General features: G+C 49.5%; 1 protein-coding gene across 7 annotated transcripts in view; it reads right to left on the reverse strand.

Moving 5' to 3' along the window:
• LOC123756096 (putative sodium-dependent multivitamin transporter) overlaps positions 1–17,494 on the reverse strand; it is a 216,541-nt gene that overhangs the window by 56,045 nt on the left and 143,002 nt on the right. For all 7 annotated transcript variants that reach the window (XR_006772608.2, XR_011230546.1, XM_045739094.2 and 4 more), the window contains 2 exons: positions 6,519–6,732; positions 1,873–1,992 (listed from right to left, as the gene is read on the reverse strand). Coding sequence is in view for 5 of the 7 variants with exons in the window: in XM_045739094.2 (XP_045595050.2) it covers positions 1,873–1,992; positions 6,519–6,732 (334 nt within the window). In the remaining 2 variants the exon portion in view is untranslated. The remainder of the gene's footprint in view (positions 1–1,872; positions 1,993–6,518; positions 6,733–17,494) is intronic.

Here is a 17,494-nt window from a genome sequence, read left to right on the forward strand (position 1 = left end):
CATACACATAAACCATATACATCAAAATAATTAAAACTAAATGGGTAGAACACCTGCAGAAAAATGATATAATATCAGACAGACAGTATGGTTTTCGATCTGGAAGATCCTGTGTAACGAATTTACTCAGTTTCTATGATCAAGCCATAGAGATATTACAGGAAAGAGATGGTTGGGTTGACTGCATCTATCTGGACCTAAAAAAGACTTTCAACAGAGTTCCAAATAAGAGGTTGTTCTGGAAACTGGAACATATTGGAGGGGTGACAGGTAAGGTTCTAACATGGATGAAAAATTTCCTGAGAGGCAATGTATCGGATTGGAGGAATGTCACAAGTGGAGTACCACAGGGTTCAGTTCTTGCACTGGTAATGTTCATTGTCTACATAAATGATCTACCAGTTGGAATACAGAATTATATGAACATGTTTGCTGATGATGCTAAGATAATAGGGAAGATAAGAAACCTAGATGATTGTCATGCCCTTCAAGAAGACCTGAACAAAATAAGTATATGGAGCAACACTTGGCAAATGGAATTTAATGTGAATAAATGCCATGTTATGGAATGTGGAATAGGAAAACATAGACCCCACACAACCTATAAATTATGTGAGAAATCTTTAAAGAATTCTGACAAAGAAAAGGATCTAGGGGTGGTTCTAGATAGAAAACTGTCACCTGAGGACCACATTAACAACATTGTGCGAGGAACCTATGCTACACTTTCTAATTTCAGAATTGCTTTTAAATACATGGATGGAGAAATACAAAAGAAATTGTTCACAACTTTTGATAGACCAAAGCTGGAATATGCAGCGGTTGTATGGTGCCAGGAGCCGGTCGGCCGAGCGGACAGCACACTGGACTTGTGATCCTGTGGTCCTGGGTTCGATCTCAGGCGCCGGCGAGAAACAATGGGCCTTTCCTTTCACCCTATGCCCCTGTTACCTATCAGTAAAATAGGTACCTGGGTGTTAGTCAGCTGTCACGGGCTGCTTCCTGGGGGTGGAGGCCTGGTCTGAGGACCTGGCCGCGGGGACATTAAAAAAGCCCCGAAATCATCTCAAGATAACCTCAAGATGCCCATATTTTAAGAGGCACATCAACAAACTGGAAAAGGTGCAACAACATGCCACTAAGTGGCTCCCAGAACTGAAGGGCAAGAGCTACAAGGAGAGGTTAGAGGCATTAAATATGCCAAAACTAGAAGATAGAAGAAAAAGAGACGATATGATCACTACGTACATAATAGTAACAGGAATCAATAAAATTGATAGGGAAGAATTCCTGAAACCCGGAACTTCAAGAACAAGAGGTCATAGATTTAAACTTGTGAAACAAAGCTGCCGGAGAAATATAAGAAAATTCACTTTTGTAAACAGAGTGGTAGATGGTTGGAACAAGTTAGGTGAGAAGGTGGTGGAGGCCAAAACCGTCAGTATTGTAATTTCAAAGTGCTATATGACAAAGAGCGCTGGGAAGACGGGACACAACGAGCGTAGCTCTCATCCTGTAACTACACTTAGGTAATTACACTTAGATAATTACCTACACCTCTCCTCATCCCCCCCCCCCCCTCACTATCTACCATACACCAACTCAATAATGGTAAAGTGCAGTTAAATGTTTATTTATGGTTTATATTTACTCCCGGTTGTTTTGTGTGAAAAAATACAAGTAATTTGTACAAAATGTATTTTTTAGTTAATATTTTTGGATGAGTGTAACAGATTAGTTCAATTTCTATTATTTCTCATGGAAAAATTTGATTCGGTGTACGAATATTTGGGTAATATGCACTTTTTGGAAATGATTAAAGTTGTATAGTATAGTATAGTGAGGTACCACTGTATTATAGTTGTTACTTACTTAACAGTGAGAAGTCTCTGGACCTGAGCTTGGTTGACCCCATAGAGAGAGCAGTATGTGAAGCACCCACCGATACCCAAGCTCCATATGGTGTGTCTCTGGCGTGGATCAGGAGATATGCTGCAATCACACTCACATTGTACTCTCAACGTTTACACGTTACATCTTTTTACTGTGCAGAATTAATGAGCCCTAATTTTTCCTAATGAAATAGTATATAATTAACTGCATTCGTGAACACTACAACACTTCAATAGCACAAATACCATTAGTTTAGCCAGCATTAACATTTCTCAGTGTTAGGGCCTTGCCACAATGTGCTTTTAGTTTTATTACCGTTGTATTCACCGTAAAGTTACAGCTGTCCCTGAGAATGTAACTTATGCAGTTGAAGCAAGTCTGAATTAAAAGTGATAGTATTTATTACTTCTAAATTCATCTATCATAAGGATCATCTCACAGTGTTCAAAGTGTTGGTCTTCCTTCAAATATTGTGAATAAAATCCCAGTCTTAAAAAACAATCTGTGAAAGATTCAGCTAAACTAGATGTACTGAACTTGAATCACAGCCCAATTTATTGTGGATAATATCACCTCACTCATATATTACACTAAAAAAACAGCATGGAATGTAATGAAACGATATTTTCTGGGCGAGTCCTGGAGGCTCTCTGGAGCTTACCGGGCTGATATGAATGTACTAGACCATTGCATCAGTCAATTCGATTGGAGTTCTATGCCTACTAGGGACCACGAGCCAGAATCTGGCCCCCTCAGAAGAGGCACGAGGAGCAATGGCCTGTTGAAACTCCCATGTGGTTAGGTGCATGTCTGCCATCGACCAGGTCAGGCACCCAGAAAGGTAGGAGCGCCAAAACAAACACCACCTGGTTAAAATTTGCTACCAAAAGCCGAATTATCAAGCAGAACTCCCAATCCAAAAATAAGCATACAAGCATGATGTCACAACCGCTGCTGTCTGCGCAGCTCCCCCCCCCCCATTCCCGGAAGGGGGTAGGGGAAGCCCCTGACCCTCACGCCAGCCATCCAACCCAGTTCTGAGGCTGATGTGTTGAGTGGCAGTCGTTCGACTCTGGCTCCTGTCTCTTTGCAGTGCTGTGCCTTGGCGCCAGGGTTCTGCTGTGTGGTGGTGTGCAAGCCAGGACTAATTCATGGAGTACTGGGGCTGCATGCAAAAAGGGCCATCTTCCCTAGGTGCCCTGTAAATACTGCCCTTGTGACTTGGGGTTATCTTCCACAAGTCGTTCAGGGACTACTCTGTAGGGTTCTTTTGCTGCTCAGTGATTGCTCGCCCTTGGGGTCAGCTGGGATTTTCATAGCCATTGTTTGGCCTTGGGTAGGAGGTAGTATCATCACTGGGATACTACTGTGTCACCATGTAAGGTACTGTGCAGCTTGTCACCTATTACCACAGCGGCCATTTCTGTTCCTCCTGGGGACGTAGTACTTTTGCAGGGTTTTCCTTTCTTTTTGTTTGTCGCCTGGAGGGAGGGAAGGGAGTCTGCCACAAGGTCATTGTCCCCCCTCTGTTATTCTGGTGGTCCCCCGCTAGGTCCCTGTGATTATATATGTCGCAGGGAGTTCAGCTTTAATTTTTCTCTCAGTAGTTTAGGCCAACCTGTTAGCAGTACCTTGCATGTGATTCACTTAGCAGTCAGCCTAAGGGCCCTGGAAAACCCCATTGGGGCTCATTGGACCAATGGATGAATCCTCTGGTTGCCATCTCGCCTTGTGTGAGTTCAAGGATTGCTCGTCTCAGGGTGACATTCACCGAGTTTGCCTCAATCATGCTATCTGTTGGGTTGATGACACCTTTGACCCGGAGTCCAGCAAGTGGTGTTCCTTCCTGATGCTCCAATTCACCCAGTCCACTGATACTGATAATCGGGTGCAAGAGGCTTCGGCATTGCATGCAAGGTTTCAGTTGCTGCAACGCGCTAGGTTGGTTGCCTTTCCAAATGCCCAGCAGCTGCTTTCCTTTGGTTATAGGGACACGGATTTGGGGGCGTTAGTCACTTCAACTTTGGTTTCTTCCGAGCTCTCTCGTTCTTAACCTGTTGTTTGTCCTGCTCCCAATCCCCCCTCCCCCGCTTCCCAAACATCTGAGGATTTCGGGGTGGGGACAGGGTTTTGATGGTGGTGAGACTCGGGCGGTCTTGGGGGCTGCACCACTCAGTTCAGCGACAGAAGTATTCAAGCCTGCTTCTCCAGCTGGGGCGTCAGGTTCTGACCAGCAGATCCCCCTTTTCTGAGCTTTTCCGGTGGAATCTGTCTTTTCTTCAGGGGCGGAAGGTTTGGAAGATGGCTCTGCCCTGGGTCCTGGCATGGAGGATCCCAGGGCTGGGAAGGAGTTGACTCGTGGGGCTTGGGCCCCATTTAACCCTACTTTGGAGTTGGTGCCCTCGACACGGGGCTGCTTGTTGCAGGGGGAGGGGTTTTCTTAACCCCCCCTCCCCGGATTCGGTTCTGGGTTCCCTTAGGCTTTTCAGTCCCATCCTTCCAGAGGTTTTCGGCGTCCCACATCCCGCATAAGGAGGTTTGGGAGGCCCTTGTAGCGTACCTCCTGTGTGACCCCGATTGTGCCTCGATAATGGACCCTTCCTCGTTTGAGTTCACTCGTCAGTTGCTCGAGCAACTGTGCGGGAGTCTGAACTTCGCCGTTCTGGTTTATTCACTGGGTTAGGTCTGGTTTCGGCGGCTGTTCTGGTTCCTTCAGGGACTCTCCTTCCGCCGCTCTCGCGATCATTGGGTTCGACCTCCTGGGGCTTTGAGGTTATCTTGAGATTATTTCGGCGCTAAGTATCCCCGCGGCCCTATCCTCGACCAGGCCTCCTTTTTGTTACACATTCCCAAGAAGCAGCCTGTAGCAGCTTTAACTCCCAGGTACCTTTTACCCTTGAACTATATGTTTAACACATCTCTAACCCTGTCCAAGGAGGACAGAAGAAAATGTATATATGCTGGTTAGCATTGTAAATGTGTGGCCACGTTTGTGGTAGAAAAAAAAAAACACTGCTAAGTGAACAGACGCATCAGGGTGAAGAAACTCTGCTCATCTGTTTCTGCCTCCACCCGGAATCGAACCTGGAACCTTAGGACTACAAATCCCGAGCGCCGTCCACTCAGCTCTTAGGACCCCTAACCCGCCTTGTGTTAGCTGCTGCATCGCTAGCATCCTCTCCGGGACTTTTGGGGTTCAGAGCCATAACACCTACCCGAGCCCTCGCTCGATGTGTACATGGATGCGGCATCTCTTGGCTGGGGGTTTTCTGACCAGTGCTCACTAGGGCGGCCAGGGTCGGTGGGGTCTGTCCTTCCATCAGGCTCGCAGCAAGGTGCGGGACTTCGCAGCTGTGTGGCTGTCAATTCAGAGGGTTCACGTCGGTCGCGGAATGACGATCCGGCTCAATTCGAACTGCGCCTCAATGGTTCATTGCCTGAATTGAGGGGGTTCGACGCAGTCCTTGGCTCTTTGGGGCTGGTCACTTCAGGTGACTCATCTGCTGAGTTCTCGGGGTTTGGCTCTCCTGGCGGGTCACATCCAGAAGGTGCACAATGTCCTGGCAGGTCACATCCAGGAGGTGTCCAACATCCTGGCGGGTCACATCCAGGAGGTGTCCAACATCCTGGCCGGTCACATCCAGGAGGTGTCCAACATCCTGGCGGGTCACATCCAGGAGGTGTCCAACATCCTGGCCGGTCACATCCAGGAGGTGTCCAACATCCTGGCGGGTCACATCCAGGAGGTGTCCAACATCCTGGCCGGTCACATCCAGGAGGTGTCCAACATCCTGGCGGGTCACATCCAGGAGGTGTCCAACATCCTGGCCGGTCACATCCAGGAGGTGTCCAACATCCTGGTTTATTCCCCTTTCCACAGATTGGACAGTCGATGCCAACTCGTTCAGATGGCTCTGCTGGACGTACTGGCGCCCAGAGGTGGACCTGCTCGCATCGGCGTGGTCAAGGCATCTCCCAATGTATGTGGCGCCCTTCTCCAACTGAAAAGGCATCGGATGCCTTTTCAGTCGGGATGAAAAGACATCAACCAAAAGGTCGATGCCTTTTGGCAGGACTAGTCGAGGTGCAGTTACCTTTGCCTCTTCCCTCTGTTTCCATTGTTGCTTCGGGTTCTGGCTCGGACTGGAGATTTACCAAGGAAGAGTTGTCCTGTTGGCCAGTCGGTAGCTTGCCCAGCCTTGGTTTCTGGCGCTGTTGGCGCCGTTTGCTCAGTGTCTGAACCCGGGGACTTTTCCACGGTTCCGCCTCTTCCAGCAGATCTTCGCGGTCCAGTCTATTGCTGACTGGAGCCATTGCTCCTCGTGCCTCTCTGAGGGAGGCTAAGTTCTGACTCGTGGTCCCCAGTAGGTAAGAACTCCAATCGAATTGACTGATGTTACGGTCTGATACATACATATCAACCCTGTAAGCTCCGGGGAGCCGGAAGGGCTCTCCTCAGAAAAATTATTACTGTACAGCTATAAAGGATATAAATTTAGTTAACATTATAATACAAGTTAGCATTATACATATGTAATAGTGTATGCATTATACTTGAACATACTGTATATATTTATAATGTATGTTAAACATGATTCAACATTTGTCTTGTAATCAAAACTCACTTGAAAAACTCTAATCTGTTGCCTTCATTTGCAATCTTGAAAATGTTCCCAACACCAAAGTCCATCACCCCTCGTGTTATCACAGAGAATACTGCAGCAAACATAAGCAAAGACTGGAAGACATCAGTTATTAGGACGGCCTTCATCCCCCCGAGCGTAGAGTAGAAAGTGCATACCAACCCAACAGTGATGATTGACCACGTAAGGGAAATTCCTGCAGACAAAAAACATAAAATTATGCACTGTCCTTAAGCTTCATTACTGCCTGTCCATTCATAGTTTGCAATCTACTCAATATAACCTGCCTCACTGTCCCTTGTAGAAGGGTAACCCCAACACTCAACACTCAGTAGTGTTGTCAACCTCACGTTCCCTGCAATAAAGATGGGTTTGGCTGGCAACTCTTTGCCAGACTCGTTCGTAGGGTTTGAACCTACGTCCGGGATGATCCCAGATGCGCCTTAGTCAATTGCGCCACGACGCGGTCAAAAGATTTATTCATTTGATGTATCTCACACTATTGTGATTTCTGTGTGTGCTCACTATCTTCAGCTTCTCCAAACAGAAAATGCAGTGGCACCACTCCCCATGCAAATAGGAATTGAGGCTCTTATCACAATGACTTTTGTTTGCCACATCCCATTATGTACAGTAATCATTCTCAGATGTTATTTTCAATCTATTATATCTACACTAATTGCTAGTAAACTAAAATTAATTTACTACTGCTCATTTATCTTTCCTCTACCCCATTAGTCACTCATCCAAATTAGGAAATATTTATGCCAAGATTCAAATCTCCAATGAAGTGGCAATGCTTACTTTATAATTTTACTGAACTAAATTCAGTAGCATAACCAAACCTACACATATAAGAAAATTAAATTTCACAGAGTGGTAATTGGTTGATACAAGTGAGAAGGTAGTATTGGGTTTGCCTGCACCAGTTTCAAATTGTTATGTGACAGTGCCAGGAAGACAAGACACCACAAGCATAGCTCTCATCCTGTAATTACACTTAGGCAATTACTGTCTAAGCTCACTTACCTGAATTATTTGGCAAGGAACCCCTGCCAAATAAGCCAGACATTCAGATCAGTCAAATTCTTAAAGAAGTAAAAAAAAAAAAAAAAACATTGAATGTAATGAAATGCCATTTTCTGGGTGACCCTCTGAGGCTCCCAGAAGCAATCAGGCTAATGTGACATATTAGTCTAAGGCATTAGTCAATGGAGTTCAGCCTACCAGGGACCATGAGCCAAAACCTGGCCCCCTCAGAGAGGCACAGGGAGCAATGTCCCCTGGAAAACCTCCCTGTGGTTGTGGTATTCCTAATTTGCCATCGACTGGGGTTAGGCACCCAGAAATGTAGGTATAACAAAACACACTCCACTTGGTAAGAAAATTGGAACCAAAGGCTGAACAGGGAGGCAGAACTCGGCTAATTCTCAAGGAAACAATCAAACGTCATACACCACCACTGTGCCGCTTGTCGGGCCAATCCGTGGGGCCGTGAGGACACAAAGCCGCGAAATCATCTCAAGATAACCCCCCCCTCTTCTTGGGAGGGGAGGGGGGGGGGGGAGCCCCGGACCCACTGCACCGGCTACTCGACCCCAGTTCGGAGGCTAAGCATCAAAAGTAAAATGAAACCGCCGACCGGAGGGAGGAAGGGTGCCAGGGAGCCTCTGGGGATCACCCAGAAAATTGTGTTTCATTACTTTCAATGCTAATTTCCTATGGGGAGCTCCTGAGGTTCCCTAGAGCTACATAACCCAAGATAAGTAAAAGAGGGACTTACCTGGGAGGTGGCCACCACACGCATCTCAACGCGAAGTCAAGCCTGCAACCTGCGACCCAAAGCCACACATGAACACCCAAGACCAGGAATGTCAACTAAATACCGGGGTACCTCGGTTTAAGAATCTAATCTGTTCCTGGAGATGGTTCGTAACCTGAAAATTCATAAACCGAAGCAAATTTCCCCATAAAAAATAATGGGAAATGAATTAATCCATTCGACTCCCCAAAAACTTCACTTCAAAGTAAATTTTATACTAATTCACCCAAAACTTCACTACAAAAGTATGTTCCAGTTATTACTTACCCCTTACCCTTGCTGATGACTCCTGTTGGCGTATGGAAGATGGTGAGGGGGGGGGGGGGGGGGAAAGAGGTGTTACTGTTAGGAAGGGAAGTCCCCTTCCATGATAACATCAGGCAGTGAAGATTTTTCTGGAGTGAACTTTCTGGCACATTTTGCCTGTATACCACTCGGTCCTGGTTGTGGCTCACTGCTTGATTTTCTCACAATGAAACGATCCACTAAAGATTGTTTTCCCTTCTTCGCAACATTTGTCTGTAATGAGGCATCACATTGTCATTGAAAAGATTAATGCAACGGCCTACTACAGCTTTCTCTGGGTGAGTCTTTTCAATAAAAGTTTGTATTTCTTCCCACATCTGACACCACTTTCTAATTGTTGAGGAAGAAATATTCTCTTCTGCCTCATCCTCCTCTGAAGAAATATCCTCAGCTGCCTCTTGTTGCTGCTCCTTTTCAAGCGCTTAGAGTTCTTCGGTGGTCAGTTCTTCTTTTTGTTCTTCCATCAACTGCTCCACATCAGCACCATCCAAGCCCATTTTCCAGCCCAGAGTAACAATTTCCTCAACAATAGGCGCATCATTTACAGGCTCAAACCCCTCAAAGTCTAGTTCTGACACACATTCAGGTCACAATTTTCTCCCACTAGAGATCAGGGTTCTTTGAGTCACTTCTTGCCAGGCTTTGTCAACGAGTTTTAAAGCACTACAAATGTTAAAATGGTGTTTCCAGAACTCTTTGAGGGTGAGGTGTGTGGCTTCAGTCACTTCAAAACATTTCCGGAAAAGTGCCCTTTCATAAAGTTTCCTAAAATTTGCTATGATTTTCTGGTCCATAGGCTGAATAAGAGGAGTGGAGCTAGGAGGAAGGAACTTTACTGTGAGAAAATTACTGTATCTGTTCAACAATTCATTTTCCAAGCCTGGAAGATGAGCAGGAGCATTGTCGAGGAGAAGCAGGGCCTTGAGTGGCAAACTTTTCTCCTGCAGATATTTTGTATGGCAGGGCACACCATATCATTCACCCACTCCGTAAAAAAAATCCTAGTCACCCATGCCTTATTATTAGCCCTCCACATCACACACATTTGGTTTTTCTGCACACCATACTTTTTGAAAACCCTTGGATTTTCAGAATGATACACAAGCAAGGGTTTAATTTTCAAATCACCACTCGCATTTCCACACAGCACAAGCGTAAACCTATCTTTCATAGGCTTGTGTCTGGGCAATGACTTCTCCTCCTTGGCAATGTATGTCCTCTTAGGCAATCTTTTCCAGAACAGTCCTGTCTCATCACAATTAAACACTTCTGGAGGTTATCTGGAGATGATTTCGGGGATTTTTAGTGTCCCTGCGGCTCGGTCCTCGACCAGGCTTCCACCCCCAGGAAGCAGCCCGTGACAGCTGACTAACACCCAGGAACTTATTTACTACTAGGTAACAGGGGCATAGGGTGAAAGAAACTCTGCCCATTGTTTCTCGCCGGCGCCTGGGATCGAACCCAGGATCACAGGATCACAAGTCCAGCGTGCTGTCCGCTCAGCCGACCGGCTCCGACCGACTTGCTGCAGAAGGTATCCCTCAGCCTCTGCAAAATCTTTAAATTCTTCAATAAATCTTTCAGCGGCTGGTTTGTCTGAGCTGGCAGCCTCCCCATGCCTCACAACACTATGCATACCACTTCTTTTTCTAAATTTGTCAAACCATCCTCTGCTTGCCTTAAAGTCTTTTGTATCTGCACTCGTTCCAGGGGTTTTCTTTACAAGGTCTTCGTGTAATACCCAAGCTTTCTCACAAATGATGGCCTCTGAAACACTAACACCCGCTATCTCCTTGTTGTGAATCCAAATTAATAACAACTTTTCCACATCTTCAAGTATTTGTGGTCTTTGTTTTGTAATTGTTGATACTCCTTTTGCCACTTTAGCACTCAATGTCCTTTTTCTTGGAAAGTATAGTGCATATCGTTGACATGGATTTGTTGTACTGCCTAGCTAGTTCAACAACACGAGTACCATTTTCATGCTTACGAATGATCTTTTGTTTTTTCTCTTTAGTCATTCTCACATGTGATTTCTTGCCTTGAACCTTACCACTGGCTTTCTTGGGACCCATGGCGAGATATATAATAACAACCGATATGCTCAAATGGACAAAAATTTGACAAACTGTAAATTCTTGTGAAGAATTCAGGTAGGACAGTCACTGGGTGCAAGGCAATGTTAAACTGAGGCACGATCGCCGTGCCACCACGTGCTAGGTCTGCCGTACGCGAATCAACAAACTTGTATCTCGATGCAAAGTTCATATCCCAATTCAAATTTTCTGAGCAAATCAGGCTCATAGCCCAAAAAGTTTGTAAACAGTGACGTTCGTAACCCGAGGTACTACTGTAATGAGTGGCCAGGACCCTGTTCGACCTCCAAAATCCCTGCGTCCAAATGTCAGCCCAAGACATGTTGCCGAAGACAGCAGCCAAAGCAACAAACTGACGAACGTCATGGGCAAGAGGATAGACCGCAGGCTGGCTAGACTTAATGACCCAGCGAACAACCTGAGAGACCCGAGCCCTGGAACAGGGATGAGGGAAACCGAATCAACCCAAAGTGCATCCACTGCAACAGAAGATGAGGCGCGCACATAATGGCGAAGAGCCGCAACCGGACAACACATGAAGCACTTCCGGCCTGACAAGCCAAGCATCAATGACCCAAGGACCCCTCTGGATAGCGACCAACTTGTTCTTTGCCAGAAAAGGAGAAGGCTGCAACCAAACAAACCTACCACCAGGACCAAAAGAACAGAAACCCCTGCGCTGGAGGAGAGCATGAAGCTCCCTTACCTGACCCCCAGAGTCAGCCCCTCCCCAGCCCCAAGGTCCTCCTTAGCAGGACCCGGGGCCATGTCCTCCCCCCCCCCCAAGCACCAACCCCACCAGACAAGGCCGGCACAGCCGTAGAAGCCGGACAGAAGGGAGCCAACTGGTCAGACCCAGAGGCTTCGGCCAGGGGACTAGACTCGAATGCCTCCGTTGCCACACCAGAAGGGGCATTCCCCAAGGCTGCCCGAGTCTCAAGACCAACTAACCCCTGCCCTGACTCCGAAACCCTCAGACATTTCGGGGCCGGAAGCAGGGGAGGGTTACCAGAACGAACAGGAGGGGGAAGGACAAGGAGGTGTGGACTGTACCAGGGTCGAAGCGACTCCCACCCTCAAGTCCGGGTCCCTATAAGCAAAATGGGGCAGCCGCGGGGCATGCGGGTGAGCAACCAACCGAGCGCGTTGCAACAAATGAAACATAGAATGCAACGCCTGCGCAGCTTGTACCCGAAGATGATCATCCACATTTTGGGTAAATTGAGTCACTAGCAAGCAACAAAACTCACAGGACTACGGGTCGAAAGTGTCACCGACCCAACAGGTTGCGTGACGGAGGCAAAAACAGTGAGGGTCGCCATGAGACAAGGGGACCGAACAACCCCTCTAAACTCGCATGAAGCAAGAGGGGACTCCAGGGTCACATCCATCGGACCCACGCATTCCCTAGGGGATTCCCAGGGTCCTGAGTGTTTACTTGAAGAGAACTTGCACTCGGGTAAACCCAGGCAGGATACTGCTAACCGGTGCCCAAAACTACCAAACAAACTGTCTACAGCTGAACCCCTGGGACATGTACACTCACGGGGACCAAGCAGGGGGCACCACCAAGTATCAGGATGAGGCCAAACACCAGTGGCAAGTAGGGCAGAACCCCCCACCAAGGCAAAAAGAAAAAGAAAAACAAAACCCTGCAAGAGGACAAAGTACCACAAGGAACAGAGCCGGCCGCTGTGATAGATGACACCAAGCTGCGCAGCACCCTGCGCCCATTACCAGTGTAAAACTGCCTCTTAACCTAAGGTAAACGAGGAAGACAAAACACCCAAATACCCAAAGGGCGGCCAAAAAAATGAGCAGTTAAATGGACCCACAGAGGCAGACCCCCGAGGAACTTGTGGGAGGTAACCCCAAGCTCCAAGGGCAGTACTTACAAGGCACCTAGGGAAGGGAACCCTAGGCACATGCAGCCCGAGTTCTGAAGATTAACTCCTGGCTCTCGCACCCCCTGGAGTACAGCTGCCACATACAAGGCACAGCGCCGCAAAAAAACTGAAGCCAGAGCACACAACCGAGCCAATAGCATTAGCCTCAAGAACTGGGGTGTAGATCGCGGCACGGTGGATCTGGGGCTCCCCCCTTCCCCCTACCGGGGAGGGGGGGAGTTGCACAAACAGTGGCGCGATGATGGGTGACGCCATACTAGTTTGCTCGTTTTTGTTTAAGGAGTTCTATCCACTCGTTCAGCTTTTGGTTGCAATTTTCACCAGAATATAAGTTTGTTTTGGGATGCTTACCTTTCTGGGTGCCTAACCCGGTCGATGGCAGATATAGAATGCTTCCAATCACACGGGGGTTTCTATAGGCCATTGCTTCCCTTGCCACTCTAGAGGGGGGCTAGGTTCTGGCTCGAATGCCCCCCGTCGCTACCCCAGAAGGGAAATTCCCAGAGATCGCCCGAGACAGGACCAATGACCACCAACCCCAGGGCCCAGACCCAAAACATACAGAAAATGCAAAAAACCAGCGTTGAATGTAATGAAACGCCATTTTCTGGGTGAGACCCGGAGGCTCCCCAGAGCTTTACCGGCTGATATGCAAATGTCAGACTTTGGCATCAGTCATGTATATGGAGTTCTAGGGCCTACCGGGGACCACGGCCAGAACCTGGCCCCCTCAGAGAGGCAAGGGGAGCAATGGCCTATAGAAACCCCCATGTGGTAGGAAGCATTCTATGTCTGCCATCGACCGGGTCAAGCATCCAGAAAGGTAAGCATTCCAAAACCAACCCATATTCTGGTGAAAATTGCTACCTAAAGCCGAACTAGTGGATAGAACTCTTCAACAGAAAACAAGGAAACTAGTATGACGTTATACGTCACCGCGCCGCTGTCTGCGCAGCTCCCTCCTCCCTGGGAGGGGGAAGGGGGAGCCCCAGACCTCCCACGCCGGCTATCCACCCATCAGTTCTGAGGCTGGATGTCAAAACACGCGAAAAACTGTCGACCGGAGGGAGGGAGGGTTGCCGGGGAGCCTCCGGGTCTCAACCAGAAAATGGCGTTTCATTACATTCAACGCTGGTTTTCTGGGGGGAGCCCCGTCGGCTCCCCGGAGCTAACTACCCACAGAGGAAGGTCAAAGGGACAGAACCGGGAGGCGGACACCACGCACCCCCCACGGAGGCGAGACAACTGGCAGCAAACGCCAACCCAAGGCGCACAGCCCCGAAAAGTCCCGGGAACAACACGAGAACAACGAGCAGCAAGGCCCCCGAACAAACACCAAAATTCCATGCCCGGAAGACCGCAAGGCCACGTCGCCCAGACGGCAGCGAGAGCAGCGAAGCCACAAACACCACAGGCATGAGGGAAGAACACAGGCAGCTTAGCCGCAAGAACACGGCTGACCACCCGGGACACCATCACCCGCGAACCGGGAAGAACGGAACCAGATCAACGCAAAACGCGCTCCGGACCCAAACACCGTGGCACGCAAACAACAGCGGAGGGCCGCCACTGAACACAAAACACTACACACCCCTGGCCCAACCAACGAAGCACCAACAAACCCTGGACCCCTCCAGAACGCAGCAGCCCCACCCCGCGCCAGAAAAGATAGAGACTGCTGCCACCGAACAACCAAAACGCTAAAACCGAAAGAGCAAGAAAACTCAGCGACTCGACCCCCCAGAGGCAAAGGCCAAAAGGAAAGAGCCGACGAAAAAACACACCGGAACCGAAGGGGCACTACCAACCGAGGAGAAGACGGAGCACGCTGACCAGAGACCAGGATGGTGCAAGCGGCGCACGAACAGGCCGGAGGTGAAACGACGCACAAGACAGCTTACGAACGGTGCAGAAGCAACACCAAGACCGAAAGCAAGCCGAAGCAGCTCCGCAAGCGCCGCACGAAAAGAGGCGACAGTATGTGGCAAGACGACCGCCGCCAACCCTCACCAGAAAACCAAGCCGAGAGTAAACCAAGCTAACAAGAGTAACCACCTAAGAAGGGGCAGGAAAAGGAAGGACTGCCAAAATACCCCATACTGCCGCCAAGAGAAGCACGCAGGTGGGACACCTACCACGAAGCCACCCGACCACCAACCGGAGGCGAGACCGCGAGGCAGAACATAAGCAGCCCCGACAAGGCCCCTCCGAGCCCAGGAAAAGGCGGAGCCGCGGGAAGATCTCGGGCGCAACCACCGAAACCCAGGCAGCACAAGGAGATGGAACGTCTGCCGAACAGAAAAACTCCCCAAAGCATGCAAGCCCGCCAGGTGTTCAGAAACGACGGGTCCGATGCGAGACATCGCAAGACCCCCCCCACCAAAAAAAAAAAACGGCAGGGCAAGCTAGGAAACCAAAGAAGGCGAAAGGGTCGCCGCCAGAACAGTACCCAAACCAAGGGGTACGAACAACTGCAATAGACCGAAACAAAGAAGCACATCACAGAACACAGGCTGAAAAACGCCCAAGAACACACGCAGAACACCTCTGCTGCAGAGGAGGCAGGAAGAAAGAGCAGAAGCACAAAAACCCCAGGAAAACAACCAGGGGTGGACAATCAGGCAGGGACAGAAAAAAACCCACGCAATCCCCAGGCACAAAACAGCAGCAAAGTGCTACACCACAACCGGACACAGGAACAAGGACACGCCACCGTGAAACACGGTACCAATGCACACGTGCAGCAGCAGCAACAGGCACCACTGCAACATGCAACATGTAAATAGCAACTCCCTTTTGCAAAGGCAGAGAACGGAGCAGGCAGACCCCAGACAGGGCCAACGGAGACACGACAAAACCCTGCAGGCCCAGAAACCTGCACCAGGAGACCGACGGCGGAGAAACCCCGCTCGATATCTGCTGGATGAGGTACTGGGAGCTCCTTTACACCTCAAGCCCGGCCCAAGGCCAGGCTAGACCGGCCAGAGGGTGACCCACCAGGCAGCTGCTAGGAGCAGTCCGCCGGCCCACATACCCCCACAACCAGGATGGGCCGGAACTGCTATACGAAAACAGGCTAGTGTGCCCCGGAAGTCCACGGACGAACCAGCAAGAAAGCTTATGCTCGCAAGTAGGTCGTGTAACAAGCACAGACCTCTGATGGTAATACAGTGTTCCCCAAATGTACCAATAGCACCACTGCACTCCACTGGTACTATCCCGCAAGTTCTACCAGATAGGCGGGATCCAAGAGCCAGAGCTCAAACCCTGCAAGCACAGCCAGGAGCCTTACCAGGTGAGTACAGAACCAACCCTACAACCCCCACACCTCACAACATTAAAAAAGGTGGGTCCCCTGAATGCATCAGCCTCAGAACTGATGGGTGGATAGCCGGCGTGGGAGGTCTGGGGCTCCCCCTTCCCCCTCCCAGGGAGGGGGGAGCTGCGCAGACAGCGGCGCGGTGACGTATGACGTCATACTAGTTTCCTTGTTTTCTGTTGAAGAGTTCTATCCACTAGTTCGGCTTTAGGTAGCAATTTTCACCAGAATATGGGTTGGTTTTGGAATGCTTACCTTTCTGGATGCTTGACCTGGTCGATGGCAGACATAGAATGCTTCCTACCACACGGGGGTTTCTATAGGCCATTGCTCCCCTTGCCTCTCTGAGGGGGCCAGGTTTTGGCCGTGGTCCCCGGTAGGCCCTAGAACTCCATACACATGACTGATGCCAAAGTCTGACATTAGTATATCATCCGGTAAAGCTCCGGGGAGCCGACGGGGCTTCCCCCAGAAACAGGTGTAAAAACCTACACCCAAGCATTCCCAGAGGAACAAAAGATGGGCAGAACACCCCAGAAAAACAAGGAAACAGCAACAGGAGGATAAAACCCCTGAGAGGAGGTGAAAACTCACCCTCGCACGCTCACTCGCACACCCAGGCGCCGGTAAACAAACCGCAGCGCCGCCAGTGGCCAATCGGGAAGTTATATGCAGAAAAGAAAATGGCCACCAACCAAGGAGCCGTGACTGATGCAATAGAGCCTAAAACACGCCAGCAAATGTGGAAGTAAGCAGACTAGAGGGAGGGACAAAAAACCCTGCCCAGAAGCAGAAGACCCAGGCAGTGGCAAACAGCCCCAGAACTGCAAGCGGGCATCCCCCAAAGCCCCGGGAACCAACAATAGAGGCCCCTGGGGCAGAGCCGTCCTCCACGTCCTCCGCCCTTAAAGAAAAGGAAGAGTCCAGGGTAAAAGGTAGCAAAGAAATGGCCACTGGTAAGACCCAGAAGCCTTGACAGGAGGAACAGGCTCGAAAACCTCCGTCCCCAACCCGAACAGGGCAGCCCCCGAAGCCACCCGAGTCTCGGCACCAAGGAAACCCCGCCCCGACCCCAAAACCAGAAGGTCAGGAGCCGGGAACAGGGAGGAAAGGAAGAAACAGCACCTAACCAAAACGAGGGAAGCTCCGGGGCATCTGGTTGGAAAACCATCCTAGCACGTTGCAGCAACCTAAACCTAGTTTAACACAGATGTCGCCTGTACTCTGAACAGTAAGGACATCAGAAGAGAACTGGAGAAAAAGCAGAAAACACCTCTCGCAAGACTCAGGGTCAAGGTGTCAGTGACCGGTGGCTGAGCGGACAGACGGCATGATCCTGTGGTCCCGGGTTCGATCCCGGGCACCGCCAAGAAACAATGGGCAGAGTTTCTTTCACCCTGATGCTCCTGTTACCTAGCAGTAAATAGGTACCTGGGAGTTAGTCAGCTGTCACGGGCTGCTTCCTGGAGGTGGAGGCCTGGTCAAAGACTGGGCCACGGGGACATGAA

This window comes from Procambarus clarkii, chromosome 36, assembly GCF_040958095.1.
Source record: "Procambarus clarkii isolate CNS0578487 chromosome 36, FALCON_Pclarkii_2.0, whole genome shotgun sequence".
Taxonomy (NCBI): Eukaryota; Metazoa; Arthropoda; class Malacostraca; order Decapoda; family Cambaridae; genus Procambarus; species Procambarus clarkii.